The sequence below is a fragment of the Dendrobium catenatum genome, unplaced genomic scaffold (genome assembly GCF_001605985.2).
Source record: "Dendrobium catenatum unplaced genomic scaffold, ASM160598v2 fragScaff_scaffold_1427, whole genome shotgun sequence".
In the NCBI taxonomy this organism is placed as follows: domain Eukaryota; kingdom Viridiplantae; phylum Streptophyta; class Magnoliopsida; order Asparagales; family Orchidaceae; genus Dendrobium; species Dendrobium catenatum.
This window is the reverse complement of record NW_021319889.1, coordinates 39,888-60,296: the sequence shown is the minus strand read 5'-3', so window position 1 is coordinate 60,296 and position 20,409 is coordinate 39,888. Positions and strand designations below refer to the sequence as shown.

The 20,409-nt window shown below is 36.5% G+C and overlaps 1 protein-coding gene across 4 annotated transcripts in view; it reads right to left on the bottom strand.

The window, feature by feature from the left end:
• Positions 1-654: 654 nt before the first annotated feature.
• LOC110111126 overlaps positions 655-20,409 on the bottom strand; it is a 35,498-nt gene continuing 15,743 nt past the window's right edge. For all 4 annotated transcript variants that reach the window (XM_028700006.1, XM_020842865.2, XM_020842866.2 and 1 more), the window contains exons 6-9: positions 1,824-1,880; positions 1,647-1,740; positions 1,441-1,538; positions 655-1,322 (exon numbers count right to left, since the gene is read on the bottom strand). In XM_028700006.1, the coding sequence (XP_028555839.1) occupies positions 1,206-1,322; positions 1,441-1,538; positions 1,647-1,740; positions 1,824-1,880 (366 nt within the window). In that variant the 3' untranslated portion in view covers positions 655-1,205. The remainder of the gene's footprint in view (positions 1,323-1,440; positions 1,539-1,646; positions 1,741-1,823; positions 1,881-20,409) is intronic.

The window sequence follows — 20,409 nt, the reverse complement described above, 5'->3', positions numbered from 1 at the left end:
AGATAGCCACATTTATATCATATTTAAAAGAACCACATATATTTAACTTATTCTTTCAAGAATGAAACTAAAAATAAAGCTATTTTAAGCTAAAAACTGAAAAACAAATATCTCAAAATAATTATTAATAAGTAGGAGTGTTAAAAAATAACCCAACCCATCAACACAACCCGAAAAACTCTGATTCGAGTTAACCCGTTAAATATACAAGTCAAATTTGAGTCCGAAGTTCTGCCCCATTTATTAAATGGGTTAAGTTCAAATTGACACTTAATTTGATTTTGACTCAAAATAATGGTTTAAATTAACTTTTCTTAAATTTTTTATATTTGTTAGTATGATTATCTTTTTTTTTTATTAATTAATTTAAAATTTTTTGTAAAAAAATTTTGAATTTTTCTTTAAATCAAAATAGATTATCAAGTAATTCACGTAGCTAACAGGTTGAGTTCAAATCCGTATTTTTGTCCCGTTAATTAAATGAGTCGGATTCAAGTTAATCAGATTCAGGTTGAACCCGACCTATTGACTCGTTTTGACATCCCTATTTACAAATTTCACATAATCTAAATTAGTAAATATTAAAAAATAATTCATATTTAAATTAAATCCCCAAATGGATGATAATAACTAATTATTATAGCAATTCCACACTCCAAGCCACAGCATCCCCAATATATTGCAAAAACAAAGGATAATCTATTAACATGAAGCAAAATAGTTGCAGCAGGTCAGCATGCAGGCTCCTCTTGTTGACATGAAATAATAATATCAGGGCTTCAACATGGATACTTGCTATGCTGGTAAGATAAAACATTTTGGAAAAAAAAATCGTGTCAACATCTTAATACAATTTATATTATGATGCGCTTAAAAATTATTGAATTTGCTTTGAGACTAAGGATTCGTTTAAGACAGTTTTTTTACTGCTTCTTAAAGCATCTTTTTAGTACAAAATTAAAATTTTTGTATAAAAAAAAACTGCTTTAAGAATCAGTAAGAAGACCATCCCAAACAAAGCATAACATTACATACAAAGAGTTTATATTACGTGCACTAATTTCAAAGCAAATACGATGATATTTAAGCCCATCATAAAATAAATTGTATTAGATATCCTGACACATCTTTTTTTTTCAAATATTTTAGACTTTGGGATAAAAGGAAAAGGAAAAATATTTCTCAAAATGCTGGTATAAGTCATATTAAGAGCTTTTATGTGTGGGAGAGAAGGGAGATCCAACAGGAGCTGCGAGCCCTAATAGCCTCATTATCTTTAGGCGGCGAATTTTTCTTGCAGGATTATCTGCAACAGCCATCTCCTGAAAAATGTCTCAAAATGATTAACAAACTGAGCTTATTTTCTAAAAATGAATAGTGAAATAAACTTTTCTGTAAGATGTAGCAAGAAAAAACATTTAAAAGTTGGCAACAAATTACATCAAAATGAATCTTTGTTTTCTTTTTCCTTTTGCCCCTCCCTCCCTCTTCATCATGATCATCCTTGCTGCTGCTGGAAATTGAGGTTTTTGATGCATCTGACGCAGTAATAATCAATAAATCACAAGAAAATGAAGTAGCTAATGACCAGAAGTTTTTCCAGTTCTTTAACTTAAAGGTGGTAAAAGATTTGAGACTAGAATTACCAGGTGATTTGTCCTGTTGAGTTGGGCTCCTGATCTCACCAGCACTTCTACTTTCTGAAGTTCTAAGTCTATCATTCCCATATTTGGACAATGCCTGGAAAGTAAGAAAAGAAAAGCTAGTGTGTCAAATGCATGAAAGGATATGATGGAAGCTTACGACAGAAATCACAAAACTACCTGCTTCAGAGCATCTTGGAAAGCTTCTGAAGGATTTTGGCTTCTTTCCTCAAAGCACTGCACATAAGTTCAGTGGGCTTTGTCAACCATTTGATTTTGTAGCAGTAGAATTACACACACAAAGTAAGATTAAGAACAGTCTACAAAATATTGTAAATGCATTTAGCGAGAGAAGAGGTGGAATCTTGCATTATTCTACTGGCAAGTTGGTTAAGAAAAGAGAAATAATGCAAGCGCCTGTTTTTTCAAAGTGCAAAATATTCTAATCTAAGGATATTATGGAAACCACTTATTTGGCAATAGTGATTGAATGTAAAGAATAGACTATCAGCAAGAAGAACCTCCTTCAAATTAAGTTTATCCTATGGAACCTATGGTAAGTCGATGACCGCGCTAAAAGGATCTTTATGAGATCAATGCATGTTCTTGCAAGCCCTGGGAGCAATCATACCAACCAAACATGGTGATTTAGGATTTTAATGTTGTTCGAGTCAAATACAGAGTCCCAAGAACAAACCTTGATTTCTAGCCTAGGATGCATTCGGAGAATGCCTACAACATGATTGAAGTTCAACATATGGGGTATGAGTTCATGATAGCGAATGGTGTTTCGATACAATTTTATCTCATGGTAAAAAATAAAAGGGTTTCATAATAGATGGTAGACATAAAATATCATGATTGTAGATGGTAAGATAGGTGCCTGGAAGGTCTTTCAATTCAGAGCTAATGCTTGGAAGTCTCATACAAACCATATTAAAAATCCATGTAGTATTCCTCTTGTGGAGGAGTGAGTTGCTATATGATTTGTTTGGGTTTATTTCTATGCCTTATCTTTTTCTTTTTGTTTTATCTACAAATGTATATGACCGTGGGCTCCGAAAATTCGCCCCCTGACCTCCTCTATTTTCAGGAGAGTTTTAACGGATTAGGTTCTGAGATAAATTTTCGGAAGGCATATTGAATTTGAAATAAGACACTACCCAGAGTTTTCGCCCTCATTTTGCGAGGACTCTTTTTATCCGAGTTCTGATTTCCTATAGGCGAAAGCCCCTATAGTTAATTATCCATCCCGATCATGAGAGAGAACTTTTGATTAAGGCTAGTCGTCAAATGAATACATTATATCCGTAGATACGTGATATTCAGTATATAGTAGCAGCATTGGTTTGTATTTAAAAATTTGATATTTAAAGTTAGAAATTTTACCATCTTATACTTAAAGCGATGGTGAGGGGAGTGATGATGAGCCCGATCAAGATCTCATGGTTCCGTCATTCCGGATCATCGTGGTCCCTGGTCTACTTAGCCAGAGGATGTAGTGGACCCAAACTGGCAGAAGGATCTTTGTCGGCAGCCATGAGTTGCTTCGTCTAAGGGTACCTTGTAGACCTGGGGATGAATATTTGTCTAATAGAACAAATTTAAATCCACCTTAGCTAATAGAGGCTTTGTACCCTATCAAACATATCCTATTAATTCATATCTCAAGGATTTAATGCCACTGGGGAGCATACGTGGCTCTGGCCATAGCTGTAATTTAATGGTGTCATTTGACGACAAATCACACAGTTCAGCAGACCCTGATCACAACTGTTTACATGCGGTAGCATTTAATGGCAAAACCCATGGTGTGGTGCCATTTGGGGTTTTCATGGGATGTTACATTTTTGTTGATTGAACCTTGTCAACTCTGTCTACTTGCCAACAGAGTATCAGATTATAATTTAAATTCCAACACGATGCATTCAGGTGTGTGCATAGCACGCTTTTTGAAATACAATTGTAGTGTCAAATGACACACTAGAGTGAAACCCTTTGCATATTGCAAATACATGCGGGAGGATACTTTGGAGTGTAATTGCAATGTCAAATGACATGCTTTAATGAAATCTTCTGCATTTTAACGATGAGGTCATTTTAACATCCAACAGCAATGTCGGATGACATGCCCGCATTCTATAAGTTACGACATGTAAATATGCAACATATTAATATGTAAATGCAATGCATTTGTTACAAACTTACAATTAAATGCATCTCACGATGATGAATAACATGTTTTAAATGATTTATCATGCATATTGCAATGCGTGTCTGAGGGGCATTTCAAAATATTTGCATGTAGTGAAAAGGGTTGTTTTGAATTTTTAAATGTAGCCGACTATATAGGTGACTATTGTTGTCAAATGCGCAAGGTTTTATTTTGTGCTTTGTTGACGTCTTCTGTCATCTTGTACAAATATTGCATATATGATGGTGTGGTATTACGCTTCAGTGGCTCATGGTTTTTACTACTGATTTCTTGTTTTGCTTACGGGTAAATCGTAGCGTTGTCATATGACGTAGTCATGAGATACTTCATTATTTTGATGTAGGCTCCCTTTTATCATACTTCGGGAGATCAGATCTACAAGTCATCTAGTCCTTGCTTAGATTGGGTAAGGACATCCAAACAACATGAGGTCGTTTGTGATAGATGAGATATCATAAGCTGATGAGATCGAAGGCTCGACTAACGCACTGTTGGCTCTCCTTGTCTTCAATTCGCCACAAGGCATTCTCCTCGAAGCATGAACAAGACAGAGTGCAAGGTCATCTTCGATGTCTCGGTGACATTCTAGTATCTGATATGCACATAGTACATATAAGCTTCTTCTACGACTCCAAAATAGTGTAATCGATGGGCCCATTCTATGTATTTATGATGCATATGTAGGAAATCGGGTTGCGAGCCTTACTTTCTGGATCTTCTCCCAAGTAACACGACATATTTTCGGGAGCCTCGATATTTCTGAAGAGATGATAAAATGAGACATTTTTTTTTCTTCATGTGCTTATTCTTTGATTCTATAGAATCATTCATAAAATCATTCAATTTCGCGTCACAGTTGGAGTCCTCCTTTGATGACGTATCAATAGGTTCCTTTCGTACATCGAATTTCCTTTGTACCCAACATACTCATAGTATCTCAATCATCGCTATTGTAGGTACCTATAGAGAACATTATTATTTGCAGGTGAGTTATAGTACTCGTCCACAGGGAGCTTGTGCATCTGCTAGGTGCTTGGTTATCATTGAATGTAAGGGCATCCTCATAATCATTACACATCCAGCGTGCTCATCTGCATGTTGTTGTTGACCACCAGTGACATGCATTTATTGTTGGTTTCTTTGCGCTTGTCGGTCGACAGCATATATCGTGTGCAGCGGTTTTCCCACAATAGCTCGTAGGTGTTTTCATTCATCATAGTTCTTCTGCATTTACTTGTAGATAACGTGTTGAATGTACACGGACCTCCTGCAGTGACTCGTAGGTGTATGCATTTGTTGCGTACCCTCTGTCTTTGTTTGTAGGGGATCAGTATATTTGCCTAACATTTAATGTTAGTTGACTACAAGGGTGTCGTAGTACCCATTGCATGTTGTTAGTTATCACTATTATGTATACGACAAATATTCCATTAATGCTAGCAAGTATTCACACTCATCGTGATTTGCATTGTGTGCATTAGCAAGAGGCTCTATTGTTTGCAGGCAAGTTATTACATATGTTGTCATTGTGTAGCACTTATTATGTGTTGCATTATACATCGATCATTTTGCCCCTTTGCTTATAAAGAATCAATATATCTACTTTCTATCGAGTGATGGTTGATTGTAGGAATGATCTAACATACACTGCATGTTGTTCATCACAGAATGTAGGTGGACTATTGCACACGATAAATCCCCCGTTGTTGCTTGCTAGTGTTTGCATTTATCACAAATTAGTCATCCCTGCTTGCAGGATACCGGTGTACTTGATGGATGTCTACTTGCAACTTCTTCAGATATACTTGATAATTTATCCATTGCATGATCTATCATTGATGTTTGTGTGGTTGAATGTGTTGGTAAGGAGGTTATTACACTTGCGTTACGTCCACCATCATTATTCATCTATAGTTTGGTGTACTTGCTTGTGGTGACACTTAGTTGTATGCGAGATGTTGATGTTGACTGCATGAGGTTGCCACATTCGTTGCCTCTTCAATCTACGTGCTAATTATTGCTTGTAAAGCAAGTTCATTGTTCCATGTGGGAGATGTTTATATTCTTTGCAACATACTTGCATTACTTGGAATTGATCGAATATCATCATTTATGTGCATTGAAGGTATTGTTCGTCACAAGTCCCCTATTTTTTTATTTGTACTTATTTGAATGCATTAAAATATCAGGTATCATTTGCATTTTTAGTTTAATTATACATTTTAAAAATTAGGGTCCAGTTTCCTGGTGTTCAATTTCATTGTCTTGTTCCCTGTCATTTAGGTCAAGTCAGGTACCCTGTTGCTCGTTCAATCTTCGTGCATTTACTCAGAATTTCGTCAGCATCCAAGCATATTCTTCATTTGGGAGAAATTTGGGGAGTCTTAGACTTCCTGCCACATCAACAAAGACGTGAATGATCGGTGTCGCGTGACACCACGACTATAGTCTTCAATCCCACCACGTCACAAAAGGCTTGCATGGGTCTTCATGGGTACCTATTTGAAAATGCACAGTTGTTTCCCCGCCGGCACTGAGGCGCATACGTGTACTTAAATTTTGCCCCGCCATGTTAAGAAAGGCGCGCACAAGGATTACATGCCTCGTCGCAAGCACCGCAACGAGCTTCCTCCTACCGCTCTAAAAAATCACGTATAGGTGGTTGCCCATCGCATTGCAAGCAGACTTATAGTTTTCACCAGGCGAACCAGGGAGCCGCCGGCCCCCTTTGCAGGCCTATGAATTAAATGTAATTTTAAATAGGAGGGGGAAGAATTATGAGGGAAATTAATTAAGGAGGGTTGTTTAGTAATTATGGATTTAATTTAAATTCTCTAAAGAGGGGGGAGAATTAGGGTTAGGGTTATGTATTGTTTTACTATTTTTGAGTTTTCTCTTAGGTGTTTTGAGCTCTAGCAGCTAACAAAAGATTGGGAGAGCCACATCTTCCTCTTGAATTGAAGATCCATTGTATCCTGTTTGTTTTCTTCTAGTTTTCATCTATCATGAAATTTCCCTAGGGCTTGCCAAGAGATTTATCTCAAAAATCTGCTTGAAGATTGCTGAAATTCTCAATTTCAGCCCAGGTTTTCTCAATTCCTGCATTTGTTTCCTAACAGGTCCCTCACATGAGTTTTCATTCCCTTCCATATACATTGTGTCTAATTATAATTTACTTGTTGTTCCAACCATTAGAAATATTGTCATAAATTGATGCTTATATTTTTTCAAACATCTTACTATTATTTATTCAAAGGTCTCATGAGGATTTTTCCTCATTAAATTTTCCTTTGAATTCTATAATGTTGTCTCCTTTGATGAGGTTTGCAAATATCTTTGCATCTCCTTCTCTTTTTAGAGATTGCACCAACAATTGGAAATTTTTTTCCTAAAATTAAAATTTCTTTCAAAGCTTAATTTAAAATTTTCAATGACCATGCAATCTTTTAAGATGATCACACTCCATTATTATGATCCATGCATATCCATAGAATTTGTCACTCAAAATATCCAATTCAGCTTCACATTTCTTCCACCAATTATTAAAGTGGCAAATTTCCCAGCTCTAGTACTTCAACATGATGATTATTAGCAAAGGATGCTTTTTTGTGGGATTTTCTAAACAGAATAAGTCTTTAGCCACTTTAATATAATTCTATTAATTGAATACCAATTCTGAGTTTCATATTGAATGATTATGAAAATTGAATGGGTTTAATTTTCATTCCTGATGAAGTGATCTTAGGTTAATCATCGTGCATTTACTGAATATATAATCCATTAGGACCCAGAATGTATCTATGTTACTCAGTATTTAGCAACTTTAGCTCTTCAAGAAGAATTTCTTTGATATCTTTATAACTTTATACTTTCGGAGGGTGGGGTAATTGCCAATATACCATTCTTTTGCTTCTCACGAATGATAATTCATCTGGTAATCTTCAAAAGAAATTGCAATCATCCTACTTTTCTTTTGTAATACATACAGGCTCTAGTTTAACCAATGCTTCATTGTTTCGACTAAGCATGATTGATGTGATACAATCCATGCGAAAATGACTTGCTTAAGGAAGTTTGCACTTGTAAATTTAGAGAGCAATGTTAAGCAAAATCCTCTATTGATGTAAACGATAAGATAACATTAAGGTGATAAAATAGCTTTGGTCTAAACACATGCGGGAGGTTGAGATCATGAAATAGTCAACTAAATTTTACTTTGCATACATGAGTGGTTTCAACGAGAAATTCCAATGCTAACAATAAGATTAGTCGCTAAGCAAGGGTCCCTCACTCAACTCTTTATCTTGCTAGGCTTTAGCGGATAAGACTAACACAATTCCAGTGAATCAATTAATTCCACAATTGGATGCAACTAGGAGAATAAAAGAGTAAGGGAGAGAGTTCACCGAATCCTGGTTTGGGACTTGGAGCAGCACATAGAAGGTTTTCCCAAGCTGGCAATCGTCTCTTATGACTGAATTTTCTTTGGATGGGGATCTGGATCCTGTTTGGAGAAGTGGGGCGGCAGCGGGAGGACTTCTGGGCAGCAGAACAGCTGTTTCTGCTGCTGGAATTCTTCTGGACAGCAATTGGAGGATTGCAAGCAGCAAAACTGTTGATCTCCCTCAGCTGGAATTGATGGACAGCAGTTTTCAATGTCCCAAAATTCAGGACAGCAGATCAAACCCGTCCAGGAACCTTGATAGCAGCCTGGAGTGGAGGAATTCAGTGGTTTCCTCCTTTTAACTGGTCAGGGCTTGGAGGGCCAAGGTAGTAATCACGTGGATAGCCAGGAACACCACTTGGAGAAGCAGGACAGCTAGGTTGACGGGATGCACTACTTGGACAGCAGTTACGGAATTCCCTTTTCAGATTTGACCAAGAGAGACTAGCATTTGAAATTTGAATTCAAAGTCATGTGATCAATGCCATAAAGTGGCATTTAATGGAATTAATCCCAAGCAAGGCCGGCGGTTTCAATAGAGGAGAGGAGGGAATTAATTCACAATCCTGAAATAAATTTCAGAATTTGAAATTTTAGGAGAGAAAATCTATTTGAAATTAATTTCAATTTCAAATAGGATGGGGTATTAAATGAGCAATCAATGGGGGAAATCCCTCATGGGGGCCGGCGGCATGGTGAGAGGGGAGAGGGAGATTAGGGAGGGATTAGGCGTTTTCCAATTGAGTCGATGCCACCTAGGATGAAAAATTAATAATTCCACATGTCATGGAATTTGGATTGGATCAATTCGAAAACTTTCCTTTTTAGGAATTTTGGCAAATATGGAAAGTTTGAATTTCAAATTTGAAATTCAAAATTCGGTAACTCCTTTATTTATGGCTAGGCCACAATCAATACAAGAAAGCTAGCCTATAAATAGGCCTCATGAAAAGAAAAATAACAAAGACTAAAATGCCCTTCGGGCTACAACACTACATGACCACCCATAAGGGTATAAATGGAAAAACAACAATATAAAATAAACTAGTACAAAAACATATAAATAAATAACTAAAAAAAAAAATCGTAGCCGTTGATCTCCGATGTCCTCATCAATGATCCTCCCTTATTATATGGTTGAGATGATCATTTACCATCCTATAGAGCTCATTAGAGCAGATAAGTACGTTATTATGCCAAACAAATTTAATGGAGTCTCTTTTTGTATAAGTGGACATCCTCTTCTTCTAGCGTCATTGCATGGTCTAGGAGGGGTTAATGTATGAAGCAATTTAGGAGTGGTTAATGAAGGTAGTCTCATCCTTGCATTTTCAGAAAGTTTGTTTATGTAACTTGAACCTGAAACCTCTAGATTACACTAGAGACAACATAGCCATTATTCCAGGTTCCACTTTCCAAATTAATACTAGAAAAAATACATTATTTGTGGAATTACGCAGCCAAGGGGAGGCCACATCAGCAAACTGTGGACAGCAATCCGAGGGCTGCAGTTGAAGATCAGTGGGAAGCAATCCGAAGGCTACAGTTGGAGATTCGTGGGCATAATAGGAAATACTTGAGTTCGCAAGTAACCCTAATGGGAAATACTTGAGTTCGCAAGAAAACCTAACAATAATTGGTAAAAACAGTGAGAAAAACTCAAGAACTTCGGTGAAAACAATCCGAAACAGTAGATTGTATTATAGAAATCAAATCAAAGCAAGCACAAAGCAAAGATACAATTGATCCTCAATTCTAGAGGGATTGTTCTCTCCCAATCTCTAGACTGTGAGTCTAGAGCCCAAGACACCAAAGAGAACTCCAAGAGAAACAATAATCCAACATGCCCTAATTCTCCTAATCTCTTCTTCATTTAAAGCAAATCCCTCCTCTCTAACCATAGCCGCCCCCTTTAATTGCTCATTACTCCCATGGGCCCCACCATCCATTGGCGGCTAATTCAAAGGAGGCGGACCAACTTGGTCCGCCTCCTATATGTTTGAACCGCCCCTTATCCAAGGCCGGTTGGACCGGTCCAATGGAGACCGTTCTAACAATACCCACCTCCCAAAGAACCACCATGTTCTCAAGATGAAAACTGGGAAACTAATGTTTCACCCTCTCATAAGGTTCCCATGTGGCATCATAGTCCGGGAGGTTCTTCCATTTGATCAGCACTTCCTTAACTCCATATTCTCTTTGTCGAACTTCCATCAACTCCAAGGGTTCTAGTATCACCTCTAAATCCTCAGTTAACGTCACTGGTAATTCAGAACTTGTTGCATGATCTCCAATCGCTCTTCTCAGCTGGGATACATGGAATATCAGATGTATAGTCGTCGTTGATGGTAGTTTCAATCGATATGTCACAGCTCTAACTCTTTCCAATACCTCATAAGGCCCAAAGTATCTTGGGGCAAGCTTCTCATTTCTCTTTTTGGCGACAGTCTTTTGCATATAAGGTTGGAGCTTCAAGAACACCTTCTCCCCTACCTCGAAGTGGATGTCCTTCATATGTACATTTACATGTTTCTTCATTATATGCTGAACTCTCAGTAGATGCCTTTTTTAACTCTTCCAACACCTTGTCCCTCTCCTCCAAATACTCTACTAAAGACACTGGAGTGTTGTTGTGCCCAAAATGCACTAAGTGAGGTGGATCCCTTCCGTACAACACATTGAAGGGTGTCATCTGAGAAGCAGAGTGATAAGAGATTTTGTACCAATACTCAGCCCATGATAGTCACTGGACCCATAACTTGGGTGCCTCCGATACAAAGCATCTGAGGTAAGTCTCCAAGTTCTTGTTGACCACTTCTGTTTGGCCATCCGTCTGTGGGTGATAGCCTTCTCTTAAAGACTGCCTCCTGTAGCATGAACAACTCCCTCCAAAAGTGGATGAGGAACACCTTTTCCATGTTGGATACTATAGCCTCTGGTACTCAATGCAGTCTGATCACTTCTCTAATGAAAGCTGATGCCACTATCACTACGGTGTATGGATGGCGTAGGGGAATAAAATGAGCATACTTGCTCAATCGACCCATCACCACTAGGATCACAGTGAACCCTTTTGATCGAGAAAGTCCATCTATGAAGTCCATGGATATCTCCTCCCATACTCGAGTTGGTAAAGCTAACGGCTGTAGTAATCCTCCCGGAGACATTGCCATGTACTTATTCCTCTGGCAGATCTCACATCTGGCTACCATCTCCTCCACATCCTTATGCATCCCCTTCCAGTATAGCTCTGAAGCTAGCCTCTTGTATGTCTTCTACTGTAAAACCCTTCAGAATTTCATTTTTTTTAGTGCAATTAGTCTATACGAACTGACCTTAGTACGGGACGAACTGAAGAAAATTGTGAAAATCTGTATGGTTAGTACGGACGAACTGCCTATACGAACTAAGTAAAATGCAGGTTCGTCGGGACGAACCTGAGTTCGTCCGGGACGAATTTTTGCCCGAGAGCATAGTCCAGGGACGAAATCCATCATCGTCTGTACGATCTGTGTCCAGAGAGTTTCGGCCCGGGACGAATGGAAAACATCGTCGGGACGATCGAGTTCACTAAATAGATGATTTGTGATATTTTGAGTTATTTTTAAAGAGAGGGAAAGCTGGAGAGAGAAAGAGAAGGAAAGAGAAGGAAAAGACTTGGTTTCGGAGGCCGCGGAGCCATTTTCATCCGTCAACACAGTTGAAAGAATTGTTTGTCTCGAAGTAAGGAATCAGAATCCTATTTCTTATTTCGAAGATTTCGTATTTTTTTGCTCAGTTTTGTGTTTCCGTTACCGAAATTCTTGCATATCTTTGTATTGACGAAACTTTTACCGCGTAACTTTTGGTATGTTGTAGAAATGATGATTTTGTACGATTTGAGTATTTTCTAGAAAGTTTTTACCATATGTTGAAAATAATTGCTTCAGTACGAGTAAAGTTTCGAAACGTTATTTTATACGATTTCTTGTAATTTGGTAATTTTCTAAAACTATGTATTTTGATACTGTTTGGGATTTGTGTCGAATGTACAATATTTTAAGGATTTTCTTCAATTTAGTTAAATCGTGTTTGTTGATTGCAATGTATTAATGAGATGTATATGAATGTGGATATATGATTGAAATTATTGTTATATTACTGAAAGACAAGTAAAGACTAGTTGAACCGTTGGTTAGAGATTGATTGACCTGTACAGGATGGTGGGCCGACGGGCTTTCCTTTAAAAAGGATTTGGTGTTATCCTCTATTGATCACGTGATATAACGATTGGGAGTCATAAGGATATTATGCTTACGAGCGGCTGACGGGCGAAGAGTGACGACTCTATTATTGAGTCAACGAATACAAAGATACATCGATATTAACCTTGAAAAATGCCTTAATAGTCAGTGATTGTACTTGTTAAGTAAGACTATTGTATTGGAATGCATGTGTAAAGTATTGTTCGTATGATTTCTTTATGGATTTATTAATTATCGTACGAATTTATTGATATCGACGGATTTATTGATATTGAATTGATTATTGATGAATGGATTTACTGACGGATTTACGGGTTTACTGTTACTGCATGATTTTATTGATATTGCATACTGTACATGTCACTGTATACAGATACTGATATAGATATTGATATTGCATTGATTCATTGATACTATGGATACAGATGTTATTGATTCATCGATATTATAGATTCATTGATATCATTGATTCATTGATACATCGAATATTGATCTACTACATGTGATACATCGAGCACGTGATATAGAATATGCATTTACTACATTAATTCGATTTTAACTGTTCTTACAATATATTGATTTGATTGTTTTATATAATTTCATACCGATTGATATTATTGACCCGAGATGATTTCTTTAATCAATGATTTGATTGATGTTATTGATACGATATTAATTTGATTGATATTACTGATTTGATGATTTTCTCTATGGATTGTTCTACCGTTTACCGATTCTTCTACAGATGCCTGTGGATTTTATAAATTCTGCATTGATTATTGATTTTCGTATCTGCATAGATTCAATGATCATGTGCAAGTGACTATTAATGATTTGATTGATTGACATGCATATTGTTTCAGCGTCGTGCTTTGATTTTAGTTGTAGGTTTTTGGTGACTTGCTGGGCTTTTTGAAGCTCATTATAGGTGGTTAATATTTTCATGTCAGAGCAAGGGAGGAGTGTGAGGTTGATCTGAGTTCTTCAAGTTTTTGTTTCTTTTTGTTATAGTTACTCTTTTTTACTCATGACTGGATGGAAACGTGATTATTGTGTAAATCCCGAGTATTGTAAATGAACTTTTTGTAATGAATAGAAATATTTTCATGATGATTTAAATTATAGAATTTTTGTTAGACTGTTTAATACTTATTGATAGCTACAGATAGCTCTACTAGTTGATGGTTTAATGGATTAAAAGAATAATTCTTCCAAGTTAGATCTTGAGGCGTCACAATTTAGTGGTATCAGAGCAGTGTTATTGGAAGAATTGATTGTTATCAGAGCTGTAGGATTTGATTAAGAGTTGGGTAGAATAGGCAGTTTCGAGTGCATAATTTTGCATACATAGTAAATGACATGTGATTGAATGAACAACTGTATGATTGTATGATTTTCGATGGTTTTGATTTTGATTCGATTTGATTTGAGTTTTGATTGAACAGATTTGTTTTGTATCGATTTTTGTTCGAGTTCTTAAGGGAAATGTCAGGGACGACATTTTTCTTAAGGTGGGTAGATTGTAAAACCCCTCAGAATTTTATTTTTTTGAGTGTAATTAGTCTGTACGAACTGACCTTAGTACAGGATGAACTGAAAAAATTTGTAAAAATCTGTATGGTTAGTCCGGACGAACTGCCTGTACGAACTGAGTAAAATACAGGTTCATCGGGACGAACCTGAGTTCGTCCGGGACGAATTTTTGCCCGAGAGCATCGTCCAGGGACAAAATCCATCATCGTCTGTACGATCTGTGTCCAGAGAGTTTCGTCCCGGGACGAATGGAAAACATCGTCGGGACGATCGAGTTCATTAAATAGATGATTTGAGATATGTTTGAAGAGAGAGAAAGCTGGAGAGAGAAAGTGAAGGAAAGAGAAGGAAAAGGCTTGGTTTCGGAGGCCGCAGAACGATTTTCGTCCGTCGACGCAGTTGGAAGAATTGTTTGTCTCAAAGTAAGGAATCCGAAGCCTATTTCTTATTTCGAAGATTTCGTATTTTTGTATTTTCTGCTCAGTTTTGTGTTTCCGTTACCGAAATTCATGCATATCTTTGTATTGACAAAACTTTTACCGCGTAACTTTTGGTATGTTGTAGAAATGATGATTTTTGGAAAGTTTTCACCGGATATTTTGAATTATGTGGAATTTTTATCGAATAGAAATTATCCTGATGTTGAAAATTATTGTTTCAGTACAAGTAAAGTTTTGAAACGTTACAACAACAACAACAACAACATCAAGCCTTTATCCCACTACGTGGGGTCGGCTACATGAATCTTTTTTCTCCATTGTGTCCTATTAAAAGCCAAATTCTCGTTTAAATCTAATAAAGAAAGGTCATTCCTAATATTTTCTAACCAAGTCTTTTTAGGTCTACCCCTACCTTTCTTAACACAAGTCAAATCTAATACCTCTACTCTCCTAACTGGGTCGTCGGAAGGCCGCCTTTTTATGTGACCAAACCATCTAAGGCGACTCTCTCTAATCTTATCTTCTACTGGAGCTACTCCAACCTTTTCACGTATATGCTCATTTCGTATCCTATCTCTAAGGGTAAAGCCACTCATCCATCTAAGCATCCTCATCTCTGCCACACTTAACTTAGTATTATGCTTCTCTTTTAATGGCCAACATTCGGCACCATAAAGCATTGCAGGCCTCACTACCATCTTATAGAATTTTCCCTTAAGTTTGAGGGGTACATCTCTATCATATAACAAGCCCGATGCATTCCGCCACTTCAACCATCCAACTTGAATTCTACTGATAATATCCCCATCTATTTCACCATCACTCTGAACAATAGATCCAAGATACCTAAAACGTGTACTCTTATTAAAGTTTTGAAACGTTGTTTTATACAATTTCTTGTAATTTGATAATTTTCTGAAACTATGTATTTTGATCCTGTTTGGGATTTTCTGTCGATTGTACGATATTTTAAGGATTTTCTTCAATTGAGTTAAATCGTGTTTGTTGATTGCAATGTATTAATGAGATTTATACGAATGTGGATATATGATTGAAATTATTGTTATATTACTATAAGACAAGTAAAGACTAGTTGAACCGTTGATTAGAGATTGATTGACCTGTACAGGATGGTGGACCAACAGGCTTTCCTTTAAAAAGGGTTTGGTGTTATCCTCTATTGATCATGTGATATAACAATTGGGAGTCATAAGGAGATTATGCCAACGGGCGGCCGACGGGCGAAGAGTGACGACTCTATTATTGAGCCAACGGATACAATGATATATCGATATTAACCTTGAAAAACACTTTAATAGCCAGTGATTGTACTTGTTAAGTAAAACTATTGTACTGGAATGCATGTGTAAAGTATTGTTTGTATGATTTCTTTATGGATTTATTAATTACCGTACGAATTTATTGATATCGACGGATTTATTGATATTGAATTGATTATTGATGAATAAATTTATTGACGGATTTACAGGTTTACTGTTACTGCATGATTTTATTGATATTACATATTGTACATGTCATTGGATACAGATACTGATATGGATATTGATATTGCATTGATTCATTGATATTATGGATACCGATGTTATTGATTCATCGATATTATAGATTCATTGATACCATTGATTCATTGATACATCGAATATTGATCTGCTACATGTGATACACCGAGCACGTGATATAAAATACTCATTTACTGCATTAATTCGATTTTAACTATTCTTACAATATACTGATTTGATTGTTTTATATGATTTCATACCAATTGATATTATTGACCAGAGATGATTGTTTTATTCAATGATTTGATTGATGTTATTGATACGATATTAATTTGATTAATATTACTGATTTGACGATTTTCTCTATAGATTTTTCTACCCTTTACCGATTCTTCTACCGATGACTGTGGATTTTATTGATTATGCATTGATTACTGATTTTCGTATCTGCATAGATTCAATGATCATGTGCAAGTGACTGTTAATGATTTGATTGATTGACATGCATATCATTTCAATATCGGGCTTTGATTTCAGTTGTAGGTTTTTGGTGACCTGCTGGGCTTTTTGAAGCTCATTATATATGGTTAATATTTTCAGATCAGGGCAAGAGAGAAAGAGTGTGAGGTTGATCTGAGTTCTTCAGGTTTTTGTTCCTTTTTGTTATAGTTATTCTTTTGTACTCAGGACTGGATGGAATCGTGATTATTGTGTAAATCCTCAGTATTGTAAATAAACTTTTGGGAATGAATAGAAATGTTTTCATGATGATTTAAATTATAGAATTTTTATTAGACTGTTTAATACTTATTGATGGCTATAGATAGCTCTGCTAGTTGATGGTTTAATGGATCAAAAGAATAATTCTTCAAAGTTAGATATTGGGGCGTCACATCTACACCCCTAAGTGATCATTAACAGCGCTCCCATGAAACTCTTGAAGCAAGTGTGGAATATGGATTGATGTCCTAGGCATCACAAATCTCCCTTGGTACAGAAGTCTATCCCCTTCCAAGGAATACCTGGGGTGGATACTCCCTTTCCTCAATAAATCAACCATAATCTTCCCGAATTCCTCATCCTGAGCGCTCTCCTCCTTGATGGCCTTCCAATCTAACATCATTGGGATTGACACTACTATTACATGTAACTCCCCCATATATCTGGATAAAGCATCTGCCGCCTTGTTCTCCACTCCCGGCCTATACTGGATTTCAAAATCATAACCTAACAATTTGTACATCCACCTCTGATGCTCCTCCGTCACTATCCACTGCTCCAATAAGTACTTCAAACTCCTCTGATCCGTTCAAATGCCTGCTTAGTAGGTAGGACTGTCACTTCTAGATGGCTAATACAATGACCATCAATTCTCGCTCATACATTGATTTCAACCTAGCTTTAGCTGTCAAAACTAGGCTAAAATAGGCAATAGGTTGCTGAATCTGCATGAGCACTGCCCCCAGTCCATGCCCTGAAGCATCTGCCTCCATTATGAACACCTGAGTGAAGTTTAGTAAGGCTAAAAGTGGCACAGTAGTCATAGCTCTCTTCAGCCTCTCAAAGACTGTTGTGGCCTCTGTAGACCTCTGAAAGGAAACACTGTCGTATGGGGGATAGAGTGCAGAGGGTACGACCGCACCATCCCGAAAGACGAGACAATCACAAGCCTTTAAGCTCTTTTCAAGCAGGCTAATGGGAGGCAGATTAGATCATACCTACGATTAACCATTGAGGATAACAGCTTTCGCCTACGCATCTCGATGGGTAATAATATGCACGACCTGATTAAAGTCACGGGATTTTTCCCACCCGATATATCAGCTCGAGTGGGGTTTATTTAATGTGGGACTCAGTTTCTCATAGGCACAAGCCCCCGTTGTTAATTACATCTAAATCGGGGTCTAAGAAGACTCTCAATTAAGGATCCTACATTATTCTCTCATATAAGATTAGCACATAGGGAGGAAACCAGGAAGTTCCTATTCAAAAGGAATGAAAGGGTTCAACTCGGCTTAGTCAGCATACACAACTCATATCAACATCCGGAGAGACTAGGGTAATAAGAAGAAAATGGAGAAAAGAAATAAACAATACACTCATAGCATACAAGAGAGAATGATGGATGTGGCGTCATCCATGCGATGCAGATATGATGAATTTATAGCCTCTGAAAGATACCCAACTTACCAGCTGATGAGGCATATTACGAGACACCGATAGTGGTAGCCTTAAACCCTAAATCTAGAGTGGATTTAGTGTTTTATAGACAACACTAACACCCATGTCTTAGCTAATGCATCATGGACTTATATCCTGCATGAAAAGAAATGCCAACTAATCACCTAGTTGTATTAAATCTATGTTGTCCAGTATTTATGAAAGATGGGTGGATGACTGAGTTTTCGAAAATTAAAGCTGACATCTAGAGAGGTTCCTAAGTGGACTTATACTTATATAAGGTAGGATGATTCTAGAACTAATGCAATTAAATTAATTTTTAATGCAATGTATTGTAGCTAAAGTCTCCAAATTATGTATGCTTGAAATTTTAAAAAAGTTTATAAAATAATTTTTTAGAAAGACTAAACTTTCCCAAATCTAGCACCTCATCCTTATAGGTCGAATTATTTGGACTCTACCCACAAGCGAGTAAGTGTCTTAAAGTAAGGAGAGAGAAGATGCATTAATATGCATGCAACCCCGGATGATTTCGGCTACTCCCTAGATCGCTAAGTTTTTATGTTATTTAATTTTTAAAATTTTAAATCTTAGTTATGAGTAGAAAAATTTTTATTGCTAAAGAGCATAGCGAAATCAGACACACACACATGCAAGAAAGAAACATATGAAAAGCAGATAATTTCTATGGTACAAACGGAGTAAACACATCAATAATAATAAAACTACCATAGTAAAAAGAAAGTCTATTGCAAGTATCATATAAGTACAACCCAGAGTCTACAAAAAAGTTATGGTGGTCAGGCCCCACCAACAATAACTTGAATTTTAATCCTACTGAATGACGCAAATCTTAAAAACATAACATAGCGTCTTCATCTTCGTCTTCAAGTCATACGGATCGTCTTCCTTCAATCTTCGTAGGATTCGTCCTTTAGAAGGGTAACCAAATGAAAAAGAAATTCCCTGTCAAGGGCCATTCTTTTTTCCTTTGGATCATTAGTATTTGAAATGCCTTATTTTGTAGACTTTCACAACTCAATACATTACATACAAATTACATTATTGAAAAAAGAAAATCTAGACTCTCATGCATGGTTATCCTAAGCAGTTAATATAAAACATCCCAAACAGTTATATATGAAAAGTAAAGTACTCATGCTAGCCATATTTGGCCATGCTCTTATTTATTTGGAGGGCTAAGCGTCTAAAGCACCTGTAGCAAGCATTTACATGACATATTTATTATTTTTAGCCCCCTTTATTAGCGTTGCATGAGTATGACCACATGCATAAAACATTATCAGTATCAAGATCGTCCCTAACCTATGGGTAATCCATCGCACAACACATCATAAAGAAAGTGCAGTAATAAAAGAAATATCACAACAGAAACAACCAGCACACGTGCCACATACAAGAGCGTAACATCACAAAAATATAAAAGTAAAACACCAACCTAACATAAAGCTAGAAGTAGTAGCCTAGCAATCAATTTTATATGTGTGTAGTAGACTGTGTAGCTTTGGGTAATATCCTATATCGGGTAATTAGTTCAAGTTATTTGTAATCCGATTTGTTGAAGGTCAAAAGGGAAAATATCGATTAAAGTTCAAGAATTAATATCTTGGAGTCAATTTTAATTGATTTAGTTGGTTGATCAATTTTCATGCTTAGGATAATACTCTTTAAACTGGATTAACGGATTTTAAAAGGTCTAAGATCAACCTACCCGCTAAGTTAAAGGGGTCCAAAAGATGACTTTTAAAAATATGCTAGGTTTTGGGGTTCCAATATTTCAATTAAATATTAGACCTTATAAAAACTAATTAAATTTTTAGTTTGTTAGATTTAGAATTTTCTACACAAAGTTATGAATTTTAGAAGTTTCTGGCCTTAGTTATCGGACTATGGTTGACCGAAGAGTTGACTTTTTAATTTAAGTTAATTTCTAGAAATTTAATATTTTTACCCAATTTGAATTTTTCTGGAATTAATTAGTTATGAATTTCAAAATTAGAGCATTTAGTGAATTATTAAAATGGTCAAATTAATGATGTTTTAGAGATTTTAATTCAAACAGCTCCAAACCTCTTGGAATCACCCTCAAAGCTCAGGAATAATCCAAGGAAGAGCTCTCATAGATCTAAGGACATGGTATGTTGTGTTTGTTACATTTTCCTGTATGT